The sequence below is a fragment of the Anticarsia gemmatalis genome, chromosome 22, assembly GCF_050436995.1.
Source record: "Anticarsia gemmatalis isolate Benzon Research Colony breed Stoneville strain chromosome 22, ilAntGemm2 primary, whole genome shotgun sequence".
NCBI lineage: Eukaryota > Metazoa > Arthropoda > Insecta > Lepidoptera > Erebidae > Anticarsia > Anticarsia gemmatalis.
In genome coordinates, this window is record NC_134766.1 from 38,284 (window position 1) to 52,563 (window position 14,280).

General features: G+C 43.2%; 1 protein-coding gene across 2 annotated transcripts in view; it reads right to left on the minus strand.

The window, feature by feature from the left end:
- The window catches only part of LOC142982609 (uncharacterized), a 172,944-nt gene that overhangs the window by 12,990 nt on the left and 145,674 nt on the right, over positions 1–14,280 (minus strand). The window contains exons 5-6 of one of the 2 annotated variants that reach the window (XM_076129193.1): positions 4,807–5,548; positions 3,766–4,009 (exon numbers count right to left, since the gene is read on the minus strand). In XM_076129193.1, coding sequence (XP_075985308.1) covers positions 3,766–4,009; positions 4,807–5,548 — 986 coding nt within the window. Of the gene's footprint in view, positions 1–3,765; positions 4,013–4,806; positions 5,549–14,280 lie in introns of both variants that reach the window. The other variant, XM_076129192.1, reaches the window with a different exon arrangement.

The window sequence follows — 14,280 nt, forward strand, 5'->3', positions numbered from 1 at the left end:
GAGAGCGCATGTCGAGATGACCTACGATTGCTTTATGGTTGTGTGTATGACATATGTATTATAGTGCAGGCTTGTGTTAAGTAGTGGGCGTATGTTCCGCGTGAACAATCACCCCCGGACTGTGCACTAGTGTGGAGTCGCCTGAGTGCACCTCGCTCACCTCACACACCTCACACACCTCACTGCTGCGACCGAGGTTGAGGGAAATACAGCAATCCTAAGTTAAGAACACGCCTCATTCAAATAAGTGTGACTTGTTAAGAACGTGAACAATCAGATAAAACCAAACTAAAATTATTTTATTTCCAGTTTAAAAGTGGTTCAAAAAGATATAAGACGCCAAGTGTGAGTCGTTTTCGCGCACGAAGCTCACAGGACCACGGGCGAACCACGGAGCTCTGTAAGCGTGTAACAGATCCACGCCGGCACGCTTTGAGTGCGGCACCCTAAAAATAAAGTGAGGTTGTGATCATCAATCAAGCGGCGGCTGCGGCGCGCTGATAACTGCGCTTATCTTAACTACTTGTGATGCTGCGCCACGCGCTCCACGCGCCCCACGCGACACACGCTGCGCACGCTGCACACGCGACACGCGCGAGTATTGCGACGAGAGAATGCTCCTCGATTAATAAACTAGCAATCAACTTACAAAACACACATATAATATGTAAGTAAGTTTTGAGACATGTCGTTTCGTAATATTTGAATGTTGATGTACTGATAGTTAGTGTGATACACGGGGAGTGGCTTCATCATGTTTCAGATATGAGACTGTTTACAAAGAAACGAGAGAGGAACGACGCAATGACTTTGTACCAACTGTAGTGCTCTGTTTTCAATATAATGTAAATAATAAAAGTACATTAAATGACAGCATAGTCAAGGAGATGGTGGAGGGGTGTTGAGTGTAGTCATTTGTTACACAACCAAACTAACAAAACAGGTGAATTGTTCGCTAAATGCGCTGGCAACTGCTACGGAGTCGCCGCCACCGGTAATGATTTGCAAATATTATATGTACTGGTGTTTGTGTGAGCACTTGACACCTGGCCACTGTGCACTAACTGACGCCTGTCGGCCGAGGTGTGAGGGTCGCGCACTGATACACACCCTCCACCAGCGACCACCACTCACCGCTGTCACACCACTAACTGGTACAAATCAAATATGTACCATGTTATTACAGGACGACGAGGTATTATACGAATATATTTGATCTAGCTGTGAACGTCATATTATTTCACAAGTCATACAGTCTAGTGTCTACTCTCTATAAGGTATAGAGTGATTTAAATTTATTTAACGGCTTAAACAGATTCAAGAAGATTCAGAAGTTTCGACGTAACTTCGTAAAATTCGTCTTGGGTCGATAATGTGGAATTAATAGTGGAGTGGAAAACTAATGAATGTGTTTTGAATAAGCGCCTAACTATCATTGAGGAGCAGCGTCGTGCCCTTCAATACAAACAGCGAGATCACAGTAGAGCTTGAGGCGTGAGGAAAGTGGTCACAGCGGCCATAACACTAGTACATACTAATAATGGTGTACAGTTATGAAGCCGAATTATTGAAGTTTGTGTATCTGTGTTCAATGTGTTCATACTGTTCTACGTTAGTGAGTGTGATCTTGTTACAGTTGGCGGGGCTGGTGCAGTAGTAGAGTGGTAGAGCTGCTGTAGCTGGTGCGGGAGCGTATGATCCGGGATCTAGCTCAATATCCGGGCGCAGGCGGCGCGGCGGCCAATATGTGTCCCGTACCGACCCGCATACTTACTTACTAACACAATCAACTGTTTATCCTATACGACCTGCAGCTTTTATTTACCAATGCTTTATATACTGTTTGAGCAACGGTAACTATATTGAAGCCATGTATTTACTGGTCAACGTGTAGTATGTAATAACAACGTGTTCTCTCGTTATATTTATACGAAATAGCTTTTTAATATAAAAGTAGTTCTTATTTGCTAGTAAAATGACTTTCAGTAAGGTCCAGTGTCGGCGACATTTACAGACCTCGCCACTCATTACGTTGCGCAAACTCCGGTTTCATTAAATACGTATTTAATGTCGCCGAAACTCACGAGTATACTAATACGTCACCTGATTCCTGCAAATTATAGATTACGATAATCGTCTTTGCTACTTGCTTGTGTGTGTACTAGCATGAAAATCTCTATGTAGTACGTCTGATTAAATTATTTCAGATTGACCTCAATATTTTAAAATACCAGATTTTGCTTAAGGTTTATAGCCCGTAATAACTCGCCAATAAGTCATAATAAATGTTGATCGGTGGCATAATGCTGTATATCTATTACAGAAAGTAATTATTAAGTGTAGTGAGAGTAAGTGCAGTGTAGATGCTCGGTACAGACGTGAGCATGACTCGCGCCGCCCGCGCCCTCTCGCCCGTGACCAGTCGCCGCGCACTCGGCCTCTCAAATGTACTTTATTTATAAACACGAATACGACGAGCACTTCTCCTCCGCTCTTACAAGCTATTACTTCACTGTACGCTCGTTCACGGCGCAGCCAGCCGACACAGACCTACTCGTATTTACACTATGTTTTAAATATATTCCGTGAAAGATAAACAGCGGACGAAATCCCGCCTGAATAACTGAATTTCCTGTATCTAGAGCTTAAATATATTATACTAGCAAACTGCAAACTCATTCGCTACGGAGTGGACTACGTACTCGCGCAGTACGTACCACGTACGCGTATGAAAGTCAAATGATATTATACATTTAAAGCGAGCCCGCCGATGTCCGGAATTAATTTAAACGTTGAGCGCCGACTAGCGACTGCGGCGACTGCGGCGACTGTAGCGACTGTAGCGAGCTTTCAATTAGATCCTGCATTAATGCATTAACATAATAGCTAATATCTAACACATAACACATTCAGACCGCATCCATTCAAATGCAATTTACAAGTCAATCCAATTATGCACAAGTTTGATTAAGAACCGCTCGATTGGATTGCGGTTTCAAATCAACTAGCTGTCGGTAACTAACAGTACTCGCGGGTATCGCGTTAACACAAAATTGATACAACTCATATACTTTTGAGAGATACTTCCGTTCAAGTGTGAGATGTACGTTTAAATCACGTTATGGTATCGGTAATGCGCCGGGCCAGAGATCAGTAACGCTGTTGTCGCTCGGCGTGAGCTCGTCGCCGCGGCGTCGCTCACGTCTCGATGGGGCACAATCGAATGAGTCCCGGCGCCTGCTCCCGATACATTCACAAAAGCCACATTAAGAAAGTTGGGCGCAAAGCGAATTACCTCCACAAAGGAACGGCGTGGCTTTTATCTTTTAAAAGGGAATGTGACAAAAGAGCGGTTTTTACGCGTCGTCGTCGCCCCCGACCCTCCTCCTAATACGCCGCACACTTTTTGTGACGAGTTGAAAGTTCAAATGGCGCCACTTGTGACAGTCCAGTGTGCGCCGCCTGCTCACTACGACACTGTCTCCGACCCACTCTCACCACTCGAGTCGTTTCTATGGTAATTTTAGTTTGTTATTGGCTGGATTAGCTGCGAAAAAGTGGAGCTTTTGTGAAGTCGTTTACTTTACTTGAAAATGGGAGGAAGCACGTTCAAATCATTAGTATTTACATTGCGCAGGTGCTCATAGACAGTTCGTGACACTCGTGTTTTTGTGGTCGGCTTAATAAATGGGTGGCTGCTTTCGAGACGCTTATCTGTATTGCTGAATGCAAGTAAGTTGGTAACGTTAAGGGATTATTAGTGACCTTTTGTCGAAGTCGTGCAGGTCCTCGGTGGTGAACTGCGAGGTGACGTCGAGCAGCTGCTGCAGGTGGTCGTGGTGGTGGTCGTGGTCGTGGTGGTGGTGGTCGTGGTGGCGCGCCAGCAGCAGCGTGGCGCAGCCGCCGTAGTCCAGCGACAGCGAGGGCTGCTGCACCACGATGGTGGTCCTGCCCGCCGGCACCGCGCCCGCGCCCACGTCCAGCGGGTTCGCCGTCACGTGCACCTGCGCTGCTGCACATACCACACTATTACAGCACTCGATATACCAACTGTACACGTATCAATATTGTAATAACAGTGTTGTAGTCGCTTATCACGAACAATGAACTGACAAAATAAATGATGTTGATCAATCAGGGACCTGTTGATGAAACATCAAAGTTTCAGCGATCAATCAAGCTCTAATGAACTTGATCCGCGCCGCCCGCCGCCCGCCGCCGCTCGACCGAGCGGGCGGGCAGGCGAGCACACCGCGCTCTTGTTATAACTAGCGACTAATTTACACTTACACAGCTGATTTATCATCATACGTCATCCGAGACACACGCAGCTCGCAACTTGTAAATAGTTCACAAAACACCGACCTTTAGTTATTATTGTAAGCAACCTACAGTACTGTATGGGACAACTTTAAATGATAGTCTGATAATGATCTGATAACTGATTTATTGGTGATTACACAAAGTATAACTGATATAAAATAATAATTGATGATGATTGATTGATATAATATAAAATGATTGCTAATGAGCACACGCGACAAGTGCTGAACGTGAACTAACTATACAATTAATTAATGTGAATGAAGTAATAAAATGCGCACGCGTTGCAATAATGCTTAGTAGGCTAAATATTGTATGGTTGCACCATACAAGTACATACATACATTCAGAGATCAATTATAACCAAGTAATGAGTTATCAAAGTTATAATACTGACTGGCATCAGAAACGTGCTCATAAGCTTTATGCGAATCTAAGTGACAACTGTGATAAAATAATAACAGTAAGTAAGGTGTAACGTACCTGTGCTCTGTCTCCGCGAGGAGGGCGGCGGCACGGAGTGCTGGTGCGCGGAGGAGCGTCTGCGGCTGGTGGTGAACACCTCGGTGCCCTCCAGCTGTCTCCGCAGCTTGGCCACCTCGTCCTTGTAATACTCTTTCTCTTTCTGCTTGTTCTTCGTCCTCGGTTCACTCCCTCTTCTCTTGGCGGGCTCAGGCTCGAACTTGAAGTGCGTCTCGTACTTGGTCTGACTCGCCTTCGGACTCTTGGGCGTGTCCATCTTGGGGTCGTAGGGGATCTGTATGGAGGAGGAGGCCACCGAGGTCTGGCTGACCTGCGTCTTGTTGCGCGGCTTGTCGGCGCGGCGCGGCGCGGCGCCGGGCTCGGGCAGCGGCACGTCGAACACGAACCTGGCGGGGCCGGGGCGCGGGGACTCCATCACGTCGGTGGCGGACTGCGGCTTGGTGTAGGCGGGCGACTCGATGTCGCAGCTGTCCTGCGCGCGGTGGTAGTGCGGGGGCGCGGTGGCGGGCGGGTGGTCGCGGGGGTCGCGGTGGTCGCGGTGGTCGCGGTGGTCGTGGTCGTCGTGGTGGTTGGCGTGCGGCACGGTGTCGTCCAGCAGGCTGGGCGGCGGCGGCTCGGGCGGCTCGGGCTCGGCGTCCATGGAGTCGTCGGTGCCGGTGACGGAGGTGAGCGCCGTGGCCGCCGAGTCCGTGCTCGTGTTGATCGTCTTGTCGGACGTCGTGCTGCTGCCCATGACCACCACCTGCGACAAACACACGTCGTACGTCATACCTACTGCCACTGATTAAACAATCAAATCATATGGATTATAGTATAGATATCTTTGTAATACGTAACGTGTGTCAACTTAAACTTTCGCGTTGCATGTGTGTGTGTGACCTGTGCTAAATTGTCAAGCATTTCGAGCGTAAATTGAAATGCGCGTTCATGTTAATTTCCTTACAAACGGTTTTTTGAAAGAGCTCCTGTGCACCTATCGTTTTAATGGTTATATTATCCGAACAAGAGACAAGTACACAAATGAACAAGACGGTTGATATGAGAGGTACTTATGTACTTATTATCGGTTGTGTGTTAAACACACGGCGGGCGCGGAACACTTGCGTGCGAGCAATCAATGTAACCTTTCGTGCGTGTTCCGTCACTCTTTGATTGGAGGCAGCGAGCGCCTCGATCACCAGTCACAGTCACATGCCCCCGTGCTCACGTGCTCACGTGCTCACGTGTCGACGGTTAATAAATGATACTTGTAATTAATGACTGCCACGTGTTCGTGTACCGTCGTGTAATACACCGGAGACTGTGTGTCGCTCATATCGTACGAGGTTCAAGCTTACTTGGCGGGGAATGAGGGAAGATTGAGTCATATTATGTGGCGATCCACAGCACAGAGAATGTTCTATATGACAGTAGGTATAGAGAAACACAAATATTGATAAATGCTGTATTCAGTAGCGCGATTCTGTAGAGTCGGTACTGTCGAGTATCGAAAGCTTGACATTTAAATAGAATGTACTGCCAAAATAGTTCCTACGACGCCCGTCAGAGACGCTGATCAGATTTTCATACAAAATTTAGTAGAGAATCGAGCTACTGATTATAATTATTCAAAAGGTTTTCTATTGAAAACAACACTGAGTTGCGTAGACATTTCTGTTAATTTTATATATGAAGTGGTTGTCTATGAACTAAACTATGGTTGGCCCAACTATTGCTGTAGACATGTTATTGAAAAGGGTCACAAGTTGTACGTACATTATGTACCGCATGTATGTACCGCATGTCTGCTAAGTTGAGGAGTAGTAGTGAGTGTGTGACGGTGACCGGTGTAGTGGTGTAGTGCTCATTAAATATACAGGCGGCGGTCACAACTCCTCAGAGCTACTAACTTGCTGCCGGTGGCTAACAATCAATAAGTCAATACACATGCGATGTTTGTTATTGTGACTAGCAGTATCAATAACAGTACAACAATACTCCATTACAATACCTCGACGAAGTACTAATTACATAATCACGGTGTCTCGACTCTCGGGGCCACTTTACATACAAAAAAGTACTTATAAAGAAACAGAATCAATAGAAATAGTCTTTTTACAAGGACCGATACGTACTAATATTTTAACACTAGATCTATGCACACATTGGGCACATTACAGAGCACGCTACAAGTATAATGAGACTGAATGTCGTACAAACACTATCGATAGTTTTATTGAATTCTGTGAAACAAAGTGTTGGAGCTGTCACGAAGTGTTGGTGTGAGAGTTGCAACAGTTAGGTAGTACCTGCAACTAGTCACAGCAGTCACTACTTGTGAGCGACGGACGGCGAGGGGGAGGGGGAGGGGGAGGGGAAGGGCAGGGTCGGGAGCAAACATAACTGTCTGTTAGTTTGTTTGTTTGATAGCTAAATTTCTCTTTTAACTCCCCTGAGCGGGATGCCTTGCAATTATTGCTAGTATCAATCTTTTCATTTTTATATGTATAGTAGTGATTCGTCTTGTGACGTCTTATTTTATCATTTGAGGTAATCAATACTAAACAAAAATTTAAGATTTAAAAAATGTGCTATTATGCGTAACACCATTCACTTGTAAGGTTCTATTACACTGAGCTTAGAAAAAAGAGTAGTCGACTTTCCAGATGATACTAATGTGAATGCATTCCATCGTGACAACAAGACCCGCCTTACAAATATCTCTTTATAATGTTCTGCGGAAAGGAACCATGCTATAATACAATATCTATACTAATATTATAAAGCTGAAGAGTTTGTTTGTTTGTTTGTTTGTTTGAACGCGCTAATCTCGGGAACTACTGGTCCGATTTGCAAAATTCTTTCAGTGTTAGATAGCCCATTTATCGAGGAAGGATATAGGCTATATATCATCACGCTACGACCAATAGGAGCAGAGTACCAGTGAAAAATGTTACAAAAACGGGGAAAATTATGATTCTCTTGTGTGACGCAAGCGAAGTTGCGCGGGTCAGCTAGTAATACATATAGTTAAGTTACCTCTTTACGTGATTCATGATGCGATCACGTAAACGTGAACTTTATGATTGTTGAGTAAAGTACAAGTAAGAATATATTACGGGTTTCGAGGCGTAATTAAAAACAATGAGAAATAAAACATTAAATTTCAACCAGACATCAAATGATCAATGTTTAAGTGTTCGGCAATGTCTCTCGACTGCGATATCGTTCTGATTAAGTTTCATTCATTTCCTTTTCTTCAACTAAAGTGAATTTATAAGTGTTTCCAGGTTCCAGCTTTATTTATTGTGTGTTTCCACTCGTTGTATAATAACTGAATAATACAATAGGACGGTGAGGTCAGCTGAAGCACAGGAAGCAGTACTCGACGAACACTCGCCGTAACACTCGCAGTGCTCACACCGACGACGTAATGATACCCTCGTTATGATGCTCAAACGATCACAACACCCCCCCCCTTCCTTGAACGTAATTATAACACTCTTTGATAAACTTGGATAAATAATAATATATTGTTTGTTATACTGTTGATTGCAATACAAAACTAAACCGACGCGACGTACTAACAAATTAGTAAGTTTTAAATGGGACGTGTTTAGTTGAAGTGAAACATAGTTCACTTGTATCGACATACGTGCGAGTGTGTGTGTGTGTGTGTATGTGTGCGTGTGTGTGTGTGTGATGTCGCGTGGCGGACGAGTCCTAAACAAATGAAAATAACGAACTAGTTAGCGCTTGTCGAAGTAGTTACTAACTAAACACAACTATTTAATTATGTGCAGAGCCTTCCGCCGCGCCCTCGAGCAGTGCCCTGCAGTGCGTACTGCGCTCCTACAGAAGTATAGTGGGACTCGTTCATGGAAAATAATATGTATTCATACATTTGAACGTTATACAAGAACGCCCAATATTAATTTGTTTGAAAGTTTGCTCGATTTTTTAAGTGAATTTGTTGTGGTTTAAATATTTTTATCTAACCGTCTGGCTCATTGATATAAGAAACGAGGTAAGAGTAAAGGAGCTGCTTGATTAGCATGTTATTATGTTGTAAGAGTGCTTGATCAGCATAACACGACACGAGCAGTATGTGCACACGTGGCGTCGCTCGCGGCACTCACTACCAGCATACCACGAGGTTATTATAACGTATGTGTACGAAATACCAACTTCAATTTAATGAACTTTATTAGTTCAAGTCATCGCCCAGTGCAGCGCTATTACCTCCTGTATAATTGTATCGTTGTCGAGCAAATGGTTAGTATTAAGTTATTTCCTGTCTCAAATTGTATTGATTTTTTTATAATTGTAGATGGTGACTCGGTAACAAAAATCACAAAAAGATGTCTCATTATTGATTCATATAAACATTGATGCCATTCAATACATCGAAATGGATTAGTACTTATAATATTGTAAAATACTCGAAGATCTTCACTATATAAACTTGTGGCATCGATTTGACAGATATAAATATCTTAACGCAGCTTAGTTCATTTTTAACAAAGCGATTACGAGATATATTTTTGAGATGCGTTTAAATCGTACAGGACATGTGCAGTGAGCGCGATGCAGCGGCGTGACCGCAGCGTCACCGCAGCGTGGCGGCGACGTGTTGTGACTGACGTCAACTATGGCGTGGTTTTTAATTGTGTCGCTGCAATTTGAAACAATTGTGAATGTGGTTTAAATTGTAGCACTCATTTTAAAACAAACCATTAAAGTATTGTTCCATTTGTTGGAAATACATTGCAATAACTTTTTGCTACGACGTGCTACGACGTGCTACGCATATGCTACGAATGTGCTACGCAGCCGCTACATTAACAACACGGTATTGTTGAGACAAGTTTATTGATTCAACACTACGTCTATATTATGTTGTATGTATTTAAAATAAACTGTGAAGTTTACCTTCAGCTTACAAGTTTAGTTCGACATGTCTTAACAAACTAACAACCTTCAAAAGCAAAAGGGTTCGAAAGCTTTACTTACACACACACACAAACACATACAGACAAGTTCCAACAGATAATGATGAAGTAGTGTGAGTAGTTACGTGGGCACTAGATGGCAGGTATGATACAAACATGTGCGAATAGTGCGGTGATCGGCGAGGTGTTGTGCTCACGATGATACGTCACGTCCGGCGCTAGTGAGCCGATTAACTGGAGTTCCGGCCTGATTGACGCCGCCGCCTGTTCCGGACCTATACCGGGATGTTCCGGGGATATATCGGGATGTTCCGGGCTGTTCCGGGCCGGATGTATTGTGACGCGGGACGCTCGGCGGCTCACCTCATTGTTTGCTTATATTATAGTCTGTTGTGAGGGCGTATTCGTTAACTTAGAGGTTAGGTATATTAATTGTTATTCGAGATATATTATATTACTGATATCGATCGTATCAGTAGTTAGAAAATGCTTAAGTTTGCAAAGGTTGCTTGTGTCGTGAGCAAGGGGAAGCAATGTGGTGTACTTAAACTTAATCTTAATGTAGTTACACAACCGATTACCATACACTTTATCAAGGCTAAGTATTTTTTAGAAATCAGCCCTTGATTCAATAAAATTGAACAGTTATACATAAAAAGGTTTTGAGATTCTTTTATCACTGCGTAAAATGATTTTATCTAAATATTTGCGGATCAGAGAGCTTTTATGTGTGTAAACACGTAAATCCCGGGTGTCTTTCTTTCCGTACAGCCTCTACCACACACACACACACAACATGTTACACCATACATACATATATACATACATAGTAAATGGTACATAAATGGATCCACTTCCAATAATCGGTTGATGAGCGCGTCGCGATCTGACGCTTTCAATGAGAACATTATGTAACATGAACATGACGACGATATGTGATGTGTGGTTCTTTCATCGATCACCTTACATATGTCTTAGCCCAATAAAGTAAACACGGTAGGTCATATTATTAAAATTGCTATGTTTGTAAAGCACTTATTCTGATTATGCGATAGTTCCTTTTCATTACACGGAATTACTTTGACTTCGGTTCTGTCTACTCACATATATTATAACTCGGGCAATAAACTTAAACCTTTTAGACAGTGTTTCATCACCTCTATGGAAAAGTTCAGAATTTGCTATATTTTTTAATAGGAAACCCATTACTTTACTAGTTTATGCTGAAAAACCTCTCAGAGAGGACGTGTAGGTATGTTGCTGTATTCACGTCGATATAATATCGCTCCAATAGCTACAAATGGTGCGATGAATGGCCGCTATTAGCAGTACAAGGGACCGCTTCAGTGTCTCGCCAGAGATCGTGTATACTATATATACTATATATATTATGTATATATGTAGTACAGTACGTATAGGCAGGTACCGTATGTGAGTCACGAGTCGCGCCTCACAAAGGGATCACCATGCAAATTGACTGAGATTTACTTGTCACGCCGTGTGCCGCAACTCACAACACGCAGCGGAGCACACCTCACGCATTTGTGATGTGGTATAATGTCATGCTCATGGTGATATTTTGGATCAAGAAAACAATTGATTTCACATTTACAAGCAAATGAAAATTGGTAATGATACAAAAACAGGCGTTTTAACAATAAGACCTCGAGACCACCCATGTATATCTGACCGAAACATATAACAAAACGTTTAACAGATAATATGTATATTACTAAATCTAAAGAAAAATATAAGTTTATTTATTTGCGACATCGCTCGTCACTTGTGAGTTACGCCGCTAATTTCATTGATAGGTAAAAAAGTCGACATAAATGAGTTTTTGAACAGTAAGCTTGTACGAGAGGGGTGCGCTCCTGCTCAATACCTTCACGTCAGGGCCTGTGGGGGGCGGCAGGGACAGGGGGAGAGGGAGGGGAGGGCTGAGGTCCTTAATGGTTGAAAGTTTAGTGATAGTGGGTAATCGTAGATTGTGCGTAGAGTTTAATAGTTTGAAATTATTAGCAATAGCACGACATAGGTATATTATATTGCCTGTAAAGGCTCTGTACGTGTAACATTTTTTAGAATAACATGGTTTCGATGCTCTCGGCCATGTTTTCTTCAAACTTTATGGGAGGCCTATGAATGTTGTATGCGCGCACGAGTTTGTGCGTCAGTTGGTGTGAGTAGTTGCGCCATTAACGTGAATTATCAGCCGAGGGGCGTGGGGAGAGCTCTTGTTACAAACAAACATACACATCTATTGTAAATAACTTCAGTCATTAACATATTACTCAACTCAACACGTAGCAGGTGCTGTTTAGTTTCGACTCAGACTCTTGATATCTCACTAACTAATTGTTGCGTGTTCAACAGAAATATAATCTCTTAATATCAGGCACATTATACTGAAAATGTTGTTTATAAGTAGTATAAGTAACCGAAATACAGATATACGAGTTGTTATATACTTATTCTGAAAAGGAGCTGTCTATACACTTGTAACTGTTATGTAACTAATACAATTTCCCGCTGTGTATATAACATGAGTACATAAGATTTATAGAGAGGTGTACAAACTTGTCACAGGTCTAAGTTCCCGGTACTCCTCACCATTAACTAGCTACATTTATCAAGTGAGCCTCCTTCCCGGAAGCCGACGAGCGTCGCGCTGGGCAAACAGTGAGCTTAATCATCAGTCAGTGGGTTACGCCACTAAATCTATTCGCAAACTGTGAGCCACGAAATATGAGCTTCGTGTGTCGTCAGCTCGCAATTCGCGGAAGTGATTGGTCAATATTAGCGAGTTCCATTTGGCTTGGTTCAATATAAACTAAGTTATAATCGTGTTGGGAGCCGTCGATGGACTCGCAACAACTGGTTGTCACCGCGACGCGCGACGGTCGGACGGCGCGGCCGGCGCCTCTCGGGAACGGTCGGCCACAGTCGGGAGCGATCGCCTCTCGGTAAACACTCGCTATCAATTATGTAGGACTTGTGTATTATTGATATTAAGTTGAGATGCTCGTTGCTATCTTGTTATAATCACATTTCGCCAAAGGGCAGAGAGGCTTGAAGCAGAAGTGAGCACTTTATATAACGAGGTTTGGGCCGCAATTTCATTCGTATAGGTATCGGAAATTGATTGCTAACGTGATAATGTTTAAATATTATCAGTAAGGCATGTTCTAACACAATGCTGTACTAAGAAATAGCACCTCAAAGAATTATTAGAAGACTACAGTTATCTATATTGGGAGGTATGTGCCGGGTGGCTGGCAGAGTGCCACCGCGCGCTGTGCTATGTGTGTGTAGTGAGGGGTAGTGAGGGGTAGTGCCAAACTGAGCGTCAAGTGCTGCCAACTAACAAATACAGGATGTTCTGATAGCACACCACATGACATTGGAATTCCGCACCGGAGTTGCGGAGCCTCGCGTTCTAACACAACACAAACGTCACTGAATTATACTCATTAAGAGTGACCTCGGCTGGAGAGTGCTTTCGCCAATGTAGTGTTTGACGAGGTCCCAATTGAGTAACACTTCGCTGAAAATTGTTGTAGCTATGGTCTCTCTAATTCCGAGAAGGACCGCTAACTGTTTTTTATTTGCATTATAGCATCGGAAGTTAGCAATAAATGCTAAACTACAAATAGATCAAATATCTTCACTAACTATGAAACATTAATCAAGAAATCGCAGCGTTCCTCGAGGGACAGTCTGACGAACAGCCATATAATAGACGACAGGTCCCGCGACGCGCCCGACGGTTGCCGAACACCGCCGAGCATGGACGAACATAGCCGAGTGTAGCCGAGTGACGGCTGTCAAGTGAGTCATAAGCAGCGTGTAGAGTGCGTAGTGGCGGCACAAGTACACAAGTACACAAGTGCGCAAGTACTCAAGTGCTACGTGTTTAGGATAATCGGTGTTATGTTTATGATTTATGACCGGCTTTATGCGCAGACACTTGATTGTTGGGAGAGAGCTTTTGATTTAATGTAATAACGCGGTAATATACTGACACAACTTGTACTCTGATATCAGTGATGATATTATTATGAACTCCACAAGCGCTAAAACGATGAGTAATAGCTCAAGACTGGTATCGGGAACTTATTTAATAATTAATTAATACTTTGTAGTTTTATAGATCAAGTCACGCAGTAGTTGTGTATAATATGAACAAGCAATAACTGATTGGCCTTTTATCGAGCGCATACAACTCCGCTGTACAGAGAATGATTGAACAGAATAATGCAATAGAACATTTTTATGAACCGATGTGAGTGAGTGTATGAAGCACACGCTCACTCGCCGCTGACTGTACACACTGCTACACACTGCTCGCTGTACAGTCGAGTACAGATTGAATTTCGACGGAACGCGTACAATATGCACAAACGTAACTGTACACTGTGTACTGTGTAGTGTGTAGTGTGTATGTACACTCTGGTACACAAGTGCTTGAACAAATTAAGCATTTCAAAACCTTAGTAAGCTTAATACACTTTGTTGCCTTAATTTTTAGGTATGTCATTGT